Consider the following 12,746-nt stretch of genomic DNA (forward strand, 5'->3'; position numbering starts at 1 on the left):
AATGGATATTTTTTCTTTCTTCATATTATATTGTGTCGCTACCCCACTTTCAATAAAATGTTTCTTAATCTAATGTTCAGTATTTCTTACCCACAATCCCCATCTCCCTAGCCACTTGCCCACTGGCCTAGTTCTAACACTAAAGTAGAAGTCCTTCTGTGGGACTTCGAGGAAAGCTTTTGCTTTCCTGATAAAAAGGAAGAGGTTTGGTTGGCTCAGTTACTCACTATTCCATCATCGCCCTTCCTTCTTCAGTGGAATGTGAAAGTGGTGCCTGAAGATGCAGCAGCTGTGTGGCAACTGAGAGGATGGAAGCCAGAGACAACTGGGTCATCCCTAACAGCATCTCTAAGCCAGTGAACCAGCCTTGGGCTGGTAACTCCAGCACCTGTTGAATACTAAACAATAAACTCCTATTTCTCAAGAAATTGTTAATTGGATTATCTGCTTATTTGCAGCCAGGCACATTCCTGACTGGCACACACATCACCCTACCTTCAAACTTGTAACTTTAAAAATGTTAAAGTAGTTTTAGTCATTTTTGTAGAGAGTAGTATCAAGATTTAAATGAATACATGCACTCAGTGTTGTTTTTCTAGCTGGTACAAGTACAAGGTTGCCTTTAGTAAATTCTTCATACCCTGCGTTTGGAAATAATAACTTCCACCACATGTTCATCAGTGTCAACAAATTACACTACTAGAAAATACAGGGTTTTGTTTTAAGAAAGCAAGTTTGCATATGAGGTATTATTTTCTTAGCACATATCTAAACACAGTATGGTCACTCCATTTTATTTATTAAAAACTAATATAACACTTTAAAATAGAAAACTGTTTAAGACAAAAGCGCACTCCATTTCTACACTAAGCACACAAAGTAAAGATAAAAGATTACTTCTCTGCTCTGTAAGCTACATGAAGCATCCCTCTGGTACTAGTGAATACATTCCCTTGCTGCTTACCTGTTTTTTAAAAGGTCTATGTCAAATGGTATATTTACTATAACTACATATTTTGGGGGGCGGGGGGAATGTTTTCCAGTTGAGGTAAGAGATGTGTTTCTCTGTAAATAGTGTTGAGAAAATTTTCAAGTCTTTTTAGCCATGGCCTTTAAGCCGAGGAGATCTTAGTGCTTCATATGCTGGCATATACTTTAATTGCAACTATTTAACCACATGTATTAAGAATGTTTATTTATTAAGCATTTAGTCAGCTTTCCTGTTTGTTTTTTTTCTTAGTACCAAGGATGATTGCTTCAGTGTCAACATTCAGCCACCTGTTGGAGAATTGCTTTTACCTGTGGCCATGTCAGAGAAAGATTTTAAGAAAGAGCAAGGTGAGTGATTACTACAGTTTACTAGAAACTGACATCCCATATAACATGTGCTCCTCCTTCTGGCTGGTCTCTAAATTAATTACCATGTATACATAGCTGTTAACAGATGTCAGTGCACAATCTTCCAGTTTTTGCTAATGCTTTGCTTTTATAAAATAACCTTAAAAGTACATGTTTGTCTACATTCCTGGCATACGTGAAAATTGATTAATATGTATTTGAAATAATAAATTGATTTGTAATTAACTTTTCAACTCCAGGAGTTGTTATTTGTCAACCTAATGATGTATTCATGTATTTTTTTGTATTAATGAAAATGTCAGAAATTTGGGACTTACCAAAGTTCTTCTGCTATAAATGTTATATTTCTGTTTTTTCTTTCAGTTTTTCATGTCCTACAAATCTATTTTTCCCTGCACACATTAGAGTGCCTTACCCTTCAAAGTAAAGTCCTAATTATAGCATTAAAATATCTTCATTTTCTTTTGACCTAATTCAGTGCTAAAGAAATGCTGTGTTGTCAGACTGTATCAGAACTAAAACATCTTAAAATGTCCACTTAAAAAAATATTTTCAGCAAAATGGAAGTATTAATATCTTGTGCTTTCCCCAGAGTCAAGCAACCCTCTAGTAAAACTATTTTTTTCATATTTGAATAAGGGAAAATAACTGTCTAAATTTGTGTGTTTAATAATTAAGGACAGCATCTGTAAAACTGGGGCATATTTAAATGATGTGGTCAGCAATTTTTAATCAGTTTATGGGAACCTAAGTTATATTTTTCTCTGGAGGAGGTTATCAAACAAAGAGCCCTTCGTCTCGAGGTTATTCATTTGTGTTTGTCAAGCTTCCAGAAAGTACTAAGCACACACAAATATCCGCACCCAAGGAGAAGGGCATGCTCCCTGGTACTGCAGTCTTCCTGGCACTCCGTCATTGCAGATCTGTAAGAAGACTTACAGATCTTTATCCTGTAAGTCTTCGCAATCCACAATGTCAGAAAGGCCTGTTGTAGAAGATTCGCACAAAGAAAATCTCATATGAGGCTGTAAATGGATAGTAATCTTTTTTCCTTCTGCCTTATTTTTAAGTGATAAAAAAGTGACTCAGTTCGTCTTTGCATTTGCTTTTCTTGGAAGTTGATTATTGCTGTAGAAGAAAGTCATCTTTGTAATTTTATTTTTCTATTGACAAATTGAATTGATTCTCACATTTGCTATTCTTACCCTTTGCTGGCTAAAGCCTGCCTCTCTGCTTTACACCTGCTCAGCAAACCAAGGTGAGTGGCGCACAGTGACTGAGTAAGGCTTGGGCACATTTGTTGTTAAGGGGATATTCCTTTTCTTAGAAAAGTGCAGCTAAAGTATATCTAAAGCAGCAGATTGTCTTGTACCGTTTCTCTCCCTCAGCATTGGTTTAGAGCACTTGATATTTCGATCAAGTTTTTGTGCCCTGCTGTACTGAGGGATTTCCCCTGACTAGCCACACAGAACCGTAAGCGCGGAAGAGAAGTGCACATGGAGAACAGCTGTGGTCCTCTGTGGAGTTGTTGCCAAAATTCCTTTTTCTTCTGCCATTTTACTTCTATGGTTGTTGATTATTTGTCTGAATAAATCTGGCAGCTGTTTGCTATGTTTAATAGAGCAGAAAGGCTACTCTGAATAAAGCTATTTGAAAATTTGTTTATATGAAGTATTTGTAAATCCTTGTGAGTCTCTTGGCATTTCTGTATCATTCTTTCTGTCTTCCTGAATTCATTCTTTGATGTGGGACTTGATGCTGGCAATTTACCCCTGGTTTGAAGAGTATTTTCAATAGCATCTTTTTAGTTATGGATTTCAGCTGATTTGGTAATAAAGGTCTCAATTCTCAACTTTACACATGTATTTGTTTATTGTACTAATCAAGGAAGAGCTTAGCTTCTTTCATAAAAGACACCTAGAAATGACTCACTAAAAATTCTAAATCAGAATAAAAATTCATGTCCTCAATTTTTATCAAAGCAAACTTCTGGAAGGCAAAATGCCACTAAATTTAAGAACTGCCTATGTGTGTTATTACATGCTAGTTTTAACCTATATTTCTACTTTAAATAAAATGAATTTACTTAATATCTCTTTTCACAGGGCATATATCCTAAGACTAAAGAAATGCATTAAATGTATTACTTTTCATTTAACTGAAAAATATAAATAAAAAATGAGGACTGTGGTTCTATTTTATACTAAATATGTACATAATTTACAAGTGTGTACAGTAATATATAAGAATGCTTGTAACAGATTGTACACATTATATTAATACTTTTTAAATGAAAAAGTTTTGTTTCTAATATCCAGCCTGCTCTGTCCCTTTTCCTCAATTGTAGCATTTAGAATTTCATGGCTAAAGGTGCATGTTTATAACATTGACAGTCAAAGTGCTAAATGAAAGATTGGCTTATCCTATATATTCATATTATTCATATTCTTAGTATTCATATTATGAGCCTTAACCAGAAGCATGATTTTTTCATTGCTTTGAGTTTTGAGCCTTGCAAAGTGAGTTAATGATCTAGTTGTGGGATGATTTCAGTACTATAAATAATATGAGATCTCTCTTTTACTTAAACAATTTTAGTTTAGTTTCTTGGGCAACCTTAAGAGACCTAAGCCACTTGCTTAACCAAACTGCCGCCTCTTACTCATTTTCTTTTTATGAATTAAATTGGAAATATAAAACTTAGAAAAAAAATTTTTTATAGTATTTGATTTGCTAAAATTTTAGCAGTTAATTACAACTGATTAACCTAAATTAAGTGCTGTCCACTGCCTCACCAAAATTTAGATAAATTCTAATGAAGCAACAAATCCTATAGTCTGACAATTTTTAAATATTTTTCCAGGAACTTTACCTTTATTATGTATGAGCAGGCTATCTAGTATATAAAGTCCATTTTTATAGGAGAAACTTCTAATGATACCTTGGCATATTTTCTTTCTCATTAATTTGAGAATACCTGATATATTTTCATTTGGAGAAATCTCTGGTTTAAGAAATCTAGAATGTTTACTTAATTTTATTATGATTTATGCATCCATCTTATGGGTTCCTAGCTAGCAAGATGCTAATTCTTTAAATGGTCAGACATTTACTATTTTCTGGCCCTTAACCACCACAAGCAATCATATTTGATGCCCCTTAATTAGAGCACCTTTTTTTCTTTCCAGGTTCTTTTTCCACCTCAGCAATCGAGACAATACATTTGCTTACCATGCTGCTCTCCTAAGTGTTCTTTTGCATGTAAATTAATCTTGATTCAGTTTACACTGTCATGCTGAGTGGTACAAATTGCCTATAACAATAAAACAGCATGAGTTAAAAATAAAGGGGGGTGGGAAGGCAGATTGAATGTGTGCCTTACTTGATAGGATGTTACTTTGCTTTATGCCAATACATTAGCTGACGATAATGAATCTTCTGTTCTGAAAAGCATGGTTTAGTTGATTTTTTTAATTTTACTTCAATGGAGCAGTACCTTGTCTTTTATAGACCAAGTTAGACAAACCATTAATGACAAGAGTGTTAAGGTTAAATATGAAGCAATGCATTCACTTCTCTGAGTGCTATCCATCTTTCCATTTACAGGAGCTTGACAAAAGTACTGGCTTTGTACAACATTTCCTTTAATTACATGCTGCGGGAAACAGGCTTTTAACATAAACATAGTTGCATTCATTTATTCAGCAGTTGCTCTTCAATAGAGCTTAATGGAGAAGGTTTAAATCCTAAATGAGTACACACATCTCTCAGCAGTGTTATGTCAGCAGCCACTGTGCTTCACTTAAAAGCACAGTGTAGTTTTTAAAGCTTTGCCTAGTATTGAAGTTAAACAGTCTAAGACAGAACACAGTGTCCCGAGTTTGAAAGTGGTTAGTAAAAACTGTTCTTTGTTAAAAGCTAGATAAGTCTTTTTATTCATACTGCTAATCATAGGGATTTTTTAAAATCCTGGGTTGCATTTGCAATAAATAACTAAATTAATACATAGCCCTGAAGGTACAGGGTCTTTTGAAAACATGAAATCAAATTTTACCATTTTCATACATTGTGTAAACTATTGTGCATATATCAAATGTCTCAGAAGATTATCATTTTTAGTAGGTATCATTAGGTGTCGGTGACTTACATATCATGATCCAGATAGATGACACTTATTACAATTATTTTATTTTAACCCAGGTCCTAAATTTCAGTATTTGTTCCAAGTGGTATGTTATTGAATTTGTTCACTGAACATTTTTACACGAGATTTTGATATTAATGGCATGTCTTGTGTTAACTGAATGGTTTTTGTTCATGATTTTGCTTAACTTAGTTTCTTTCTTAAATACTGTTTGAGGTATCTCTGGGATTTAAGGTTTTCCATTCACATTTTTTCCTTTGTTGTCAATGTTTTGCTTTAGAAATTTCAGTTGGTGTTCTGGCAGTAACTGTAGTGCCGTGCACAAGGCAAATACTAAGTGTAGCTTAGATACGTGTACGTTTTTTCAAACCTGTTCAGTGGCTTCCAGCCCTTGTTGAGATGACTCTGATCCGTCATGTTGAGGCCATTCGTCAGGTAATGCTGCCAGTTATTTCAGAATCGCTTGGAGTTGTTCTCAAGCAGCATCTGGCAAGAGAGATTTCTGCATGAAAATGAGAGGGAAAACTTCTTACAAAGTAGACGCTTTATAGTTTTACACCAGCCAAATTAATTCACTGTATTTTAAAGGGACTGAAATTGAAATTTCATCTTTGTGATTCTGTTTTTATCCTATAGTATTTAAAATCATATTTATTAAGAGTGATGTTTGACTGTAGTTTTTTACACATTTTCCTATACAATAAAGATTTTTTAAAAAGTTGCAGTTCATTTTAATTTTATGATAATTATCTTGTAAATTACATTCTGGTATTTCTTTTCTTGAAAAGTTTAAATTTTGACTGTGAGCTTAAAATTGTTTTAATGTAATTTTCACAAAGAGAGTCATTAAAGGGGGCCTTCCTTTGCTCTTCCAGGCATGCTAACAGGAATGAATGAAACTTCCACTCTCATCATCCTTGCACCACAGAATTTCACTTCCTCTGTGATTCTCCAGAAGATTGTAAACGTAGCCAACGTAGGTGTAGTTCCTTCTGGCCAAGATAATATACACAGGTAGGTTGACCAACACGTGATGTGGAGGTACCTTATATACATGTATAAATGTATAATTTTCAATTCATAATTTTTCTTGAGAATACCCCTAAATATATATGTCTGTCCCCCTTTTTTCCTGATTATACATATGATTGATTGGTTTGGGCTAAGGCCCTCTTCCTTACTTCATACAGTCCTTAGCACAGTGGTATGGACTCTCCTGAAAGACACCGATAGTGTACCTGTGTTTTATAATAGCTTGATGAGTTCTGAAGGTCCCTTTTTTGAGATATGGTTGAGAATTTATCTTATTTCCCAAGATTCAGTGGATTTTGGAAAAACTATTTTACAAAGCAATGTAGTTGGGCTTTTTTACATGGAAGAGGGGAAGCTTGGGTACTATATACAGATTTCCTTTTGACAGCAGCCTCGTAAGGCTGCTTCCAGTAATATGAAGCAGCTGGAAAACCAGTGTAGGGCCAAATGCAGCTTCTCTTTCTTAGATCAGGAATATTTTTACCACCAGGCATGTAAGCAGGAAATCCAAGTCACTTGTCCCTAAAGGTAGCAGAAAATGTGATCAATACTGTTGCCCTCTCGGTGTTCTTATGAATGCTTGTGCTTGAAACAAAAGTTCAGATAAAAATAATTACCCCTTGTTACTTAGTTCTCTGTGAGCTTAAGGGAATTCATTGCACACCATCTTTAATTTCTCTGCCATTCCACTGAAATGTTATACTTATGCCATTTTATTTATGTATATTTTAAAATTAAAGGGAATGTCTTCTGACCTTTAAATTTTTTTAAATTAATACAGGGGCAGAATGGCCCCATATGAAGAGTACTACAGGTGATCTGGGTTTTAGACTCAGCTCCACCATTATTGGGCTCAGTAATCTTGTGAAAGTTGTAACTTGTTTGGAAATGGGTGGCAGGAAAAGAAAGGTGATTGGAATGAAATTCTGTTATCTATGAAGAGCATTGGACTTGCCAAGTGCTGAGTTCAAGTGTTGATTTGCCATTCTCCAGAGTTACCTAGTTTCATCTGCTAATCATGACAAAATGAAGATTGCATGTGCTAGTAAAAACAAAGCAAAATCAAATTTACTTTGTACTTTTGGAGGTGGGTTTTGTTGGGTTTTTTTGAGAGAAAGGTCCTTAAGTTGCGCAAAATGGAAATGCTTCCATTTCTTAGTTTATGATAGGCCCATCTACCTCACATGGGGCAGGGACAAAATGACAAAACTGATCTAAGGTAATCATACTGGTACTACCATGCAAATACAGTTTATCAGTTCATGTCATTCAGTAGGGTAAACATGAATAGAAGCCTTTTCAGTGAAAATATTTTGGTTCTGAGTTTGCCTATTTTAATTCTTTTCCTCCTTAAATACTTCTTTTTCCCTCCCTGGGTGATTTTCTCTAGCAGAAGTTGTTCTGTTTTGTTTATGGATCCTTTGAATTATTGAAATTGCTAAAATACCCAAATATCATATATCAACTGTAATTTTTAGCTTATGCTATGTGAAATTTTACCGGACACATCTAGTTTCTCGCAGTACTTCAGACCTGTTTTAATATGTTCTTTTGTAATGTACAAAAAGACATAGGGTAATCCTTATTTATGTTGGAACTTCTAATTTAGTTTTTGTTTTGTTTTGTATGTGGGTTTTTAACTTTTCTGAAAGCAATGGCAGCTTTCCAGATCTTTGTTTCTTAGAAGAAAATAGCTAAATTACCTTCTCAAAGTCAGCTAACCTGAAAGCTATCTTCTTGTTGAGAAATAGACTAAGAAAGACACTTACCATAGTTGTGTAATTCTTACTAAAGGATAGTTTGTCTGTAACTTGTCTTGGTGGTTTGGAACATAATGCCTGTTCAAAAGATTAAATTACAGTCAAATCTCAATTACCCATACTGATACAGGAGAGACACATAACTGAGAACCATTTATATTTAGCTTTGCAATATAGAGATTGCTCCCAAACCTAACGTTCTTCTTGGCCCTCACATATCTGCAGTGTAGACGCTTTTCTAATCCAGCCCTATCATCAGTGGCCTGGGTTTGGCTCTGTAACTTGGGGGAGGGGCTCAACTTACTACAGAGTCAAAAGTGACTGTAATGCCTATATCTAATTAAGAATAGGTTGTGCTGTCGTGACTCGCCTCACAAGTCTCATCGTACTTAATTGAAAATGCTTTTATAGTTAAAGTATGGCTATCATAATGTTCTAAATTTGAGAAAGCTTCCGGGTAGTAAATAGAGTTACTTGTACTTTTTTATGCAGAGATTGATAAAAATTATTATCTTGTATATTTAACATTGTTATTTTTTATACTCAGTAATAATTAAAAATAAAAATTGTTAATAAAATCTATACCAATGCCTTTCTTAATTTAATTTAAAATGAAATAACAATTACTGTTTATATTAGAACAGAAATTTACATTTTTGCCACTTTATTGAATTAATGTTTTAAACCGTAGTGTTCAGTATTATATTACCCTGTGGGATTAATGAATTTATATATCTAAGTTTATATATTAGTGTTACTAATAAAATTGAAATCTCTATGAGATTTCTCAGTGCCTCCTTAATTCTTCTGTGATGGATGCTTTTTTGAGTGTATGAAGAGTAGGACCAAAGCCATTCTGGTAATCTGTTTAATATTACTCTAAAAAACAAAGTATAAAAAGCATTTTTGACTATTAGTGTTTTAAGATATTAGAACTTCAATAAATTGTTTTGGCTAGCCTTTGTCCTGTTTAATTTTTCAGGCTCTTTTATTTCTGAGAGGACTTTTTAATAAAAACCAGAGTATTCTTTCTGACCACTCAGTGAATGCGACTTCATCGTCCAGCTTCGGAATAACAGATTCTTACACTGCTCTTCAGCACACGAATGTTCTTACATTAAATACCAAGTAAAAATACACAATAGAAAAATTAGCTAAGAAAAAGTGAATTTTCATTAACATGGTAGAAGTGTGTAATAGTATAAAGTAGAAATTTTAATTGAACACATGATAGAAAATGGTTCCTGATACATAAACATTAATGGTCTCCATTAAGGAAAAGTTGGTTAAAGGAGCACAAGTTTTATCGAATTTACTTCAAAAACCAGGAGTGTTTCCTATATAATTAATCACTTTTAAAGATAAATTGGGAAAGCATATCTGCTGTTAGATTATATGACATTTAATTTTAATTTTCTAAATGAACAATAATATCAGAAAACTAACCAGGATACTATTGAAAAACTTAACTTTGTTTTCATTTCTGTGGTACTTACTTGCTGATTGAAAAAGCTGCTCTTTAAGAACAAAATTTTCTTATCAAGGTCTACAGAGTTATGGTCCTTATGCCAATTTGCTGTTTTCCAAATTACAGTTACCACATGATAAGGGTAGTACAGAAATGAGAATCAAAAGATTATCAAAAAGCATTTATTAGTAAGCAACTGAATGTCTTAATGTCTTGTTTTAGATATTTATGTTAAAATATATGAGATACACTGTGCATTGTAAAAATGTTAAGTGTATTACTTAAGACAATACTAATAAGCTTCTACGTAAATAAAGTATGTACAAGAGGCAGAATGCACAGCGATAAACTAGTATATAAATGGACACAGATATATGTGTTTTAGGAGAGAAGATTACAGAGACTAGCAGTGGGAATCCTAGTTTCATCCAGGGCCAGGAAAAAGTTCTGTGCTCCCCTGAGAAAGAAATCAAGTTGAGGATTGTTGAAGGAGTCTCATATTCAACACGGTAGAAATGAAAGCATTTGCTTTTGTTACATTGCTTATCCTCTGATATGTGCAAAAAGCAGAAAGCCAAAAATCTATAGCTCCAAATCTCTAGGATTCTTTCTTACAAAAAAATCATGTGGGAGTTTATGTAAAATTCAGATTCCTGAGACCTACACCCAAAACCTCAGATTCAGTACATCTGTACAGGGCTCCAGAATCTGCATTTTAGCCAGTACACCAAGGAGTCATATGGCAGCTGTTCCAAAGTCACAGTTGGAAGCTTCCCTGGTTATCAAGAGCTAATCCTAGTCACATGACACATTTTAAAATACATTTTTCCTATGTTTACATATTTTCTTTTTACAGATTAGTCATTAAGGGGTACCAATAGGCAAGATGTTTGATTTAGTTTTTTCTTATATCCCAGTGTCCTCCAGCAAGAGAATATATTGTTATAGTCATAATATCTGTGAAACAGTCTTAGACCATAAGGAAAAGTTTGTCTTTCAGGATTCTCAACTATTTTATGTTTTAACCCAGTTTTAGGAATTCTGACATTCAGATACTGTAGCATTGTTTAAAAGGGTTGTCATGCTACCTGCTTATTTGGCCCTTTCACGAACAACAAATTGACCGTATAAAGGGAAAATGTCATATTTGAATGAAAACAGAAGCCTTGTCTCTTCTAGGATTCTATTGCACTTCTCAGCTTATTCAGTAGGACCCTGGAACAGCTTTCACCATTATCTTGTATTCAGTCCTTATATTCCTTTTCCTCGCTATATATTCGAAGTTCTGGTTTGGATATTGTCTACCCTGTGACTTTTTTAATTTGCAAGTTTTGAACATGTACAACTTGTGAATAATTACAGTCTTAGTAGAATAAATGTTTTACTATTGTTTACATCCTTAACTGTTAGGAAAGTCTGGTGCTATGCATGTAACACTGTGTCCATGGCAACCTGTCAGTCAACTTTCTAGTTTATCAGCACATTTAAAGACAGTTTATTTGTTTCAGGTTTAAAATAAAATTCTTTTTATTTAATTGAACTACATGTAAAAAAGAACTTGTTTCATTTCTAGGCTTTAAACTCAAGCAGTGAATCACTGTTATCATATACATGTTTAATGGTTACTAAGAGGGGAAATACTGGTGTATACTATTGTTTCCATCCTAAAATATCTATATTGTGTAACTCCCTCATTCAGTATTGTTTGAAGAATTTTGTGACGGATTTCATTAGTGCCAGGGTTACAAACACAAATGGCATAGTCACTTCTTGGTGGAGTCTTTGATATTTCCGTTTCCTCTGTTCTTAGGTTGATGAACCTTTGCTTTATTATCTTTGTTTGTTAGTGTTATTTCTTCCTTCCTGGTAACTCTGGAATATTTGAATACTGGGTAATTTTGAAGGACCATAAAGGAAAATAATAATATTTGATGTCCTGGTGCCCTAATATTAAAAGCCCTGATACTGTAGTCACCATACATAATCTGTTTTAAAACAGAATTTTGTATAAACAGTTAATATAAAGGTACCAGGCTTTGGCCTTTTCTACAATTTGACAAATTTGGGGTCTCAAACAGGACTAAAGATCTGTGGAACCTATTTAGAAATCAGAATTCCTTCTCAGGTTGGTGGGTGTCCACTAGAGGACAGCACTGCTTTTTATCTGACTGCTTTGATCTCACAATCTCTGTGAGCAGCCTGTCATTGAAAAACAAATGTGGACCCCAGTTAATTTTTACACGGAAAGCACATTTGGATATTTTAGAAATGATCAAACTGCACCGCTGATTTTTGCTTTAAAAAGTTCCTTATTTAAGTTTTATTTAATTTCACCATTTGTGAGGTAGTATTCTACAATGCCACAGTTTTACTAATAGGAACACATAACTGTTTTCTTGTAAAAGTGAAAGAAAGGTATTCTTGATGATTTTCCTTCTGGGTTGGCAATTTTATAAGGAATCAAAGACAATGGGGTAAGAATTTATTTGTTTTACGATTTGATTTTGTGTCGTCAAGCCCCATGCCACCCCAGACAAACAAAAAATGCTCTGGAATAACTGGAATGTTTCACGTCCTCTTTGGGAAAGTACACTCTGATTTTTTAGCTCTCCTGTACAAAGAAAGAAGATGCATCATTGACCAGATAGTGTGGGGAGTAATTTTTTTATACCATCTCTAAAGATTGGGATAGAAAATAGAGGATCCTTAGTTAGGATGGTAGTGTATTTTTTGTTTTAACTCTTCTCATCAGGATGTTAAAGGAAAATACTACAATATTGATGGCTGATTTTTTGAAAAATACATTGCTTTGGATAAATTTTCTAAACTTGAATCACATGTAATTTTTTTTCTCAATTTAACAGTGAGCTTAACCTTAAAATACAGTTTTATGGTCAACAAAATGGAATTTTTTACAACTTACAAATTCTCTGCCTGTTTAAGGTGTTCTATGATATTAACTCAAAGTAATAAGGATTTGTAT

The 12,746-nt window shown here is 33.9% G+C and overlaps 1 protein-coding gene across 1 annotated transcript in view; it reads left to right on the forward strand.

The window, feature by feature from the left end:
- The window catches only part of AP3B1 (adaptor related protein complex 3 subunit beta 1), a 185,870-nt gene that overhangs the window by 167,868 nt on the left and 5,256 nt on the right, over nucleotides 1–12,746 (forward strand). Inside the window, exons 25-26 of the mRNA XM_081131585.1 lie at nucleotides 1,241–1,338; nucleotides 6,379–6,517. Of these exons, the coding sequence (XP_080987711.1) occupies nucleotides 1,241–1,338; nucleotides 6,379–6,517 (237 nt within the window). The remainder of the gene's footprint in view (nucleotides 1–1,240; nucleotides 1,339–6,378; nucleotides 6,518–12,746) is intronic.

The sequence above is a fragment of the Miniopterus schreibersii genome (genome assembly GCF_964146895.1).
Source record: "Miniopterus schreibersii genome assembly, chromosome: 3".
In the NCBI taxonomy this organism is placed as follows: Eukaryota; Metazoa; Chordata; class Mammalia; order Chiroptera; family Miniopteridae; genus Miniopterus; species Miniopterus schreibersii.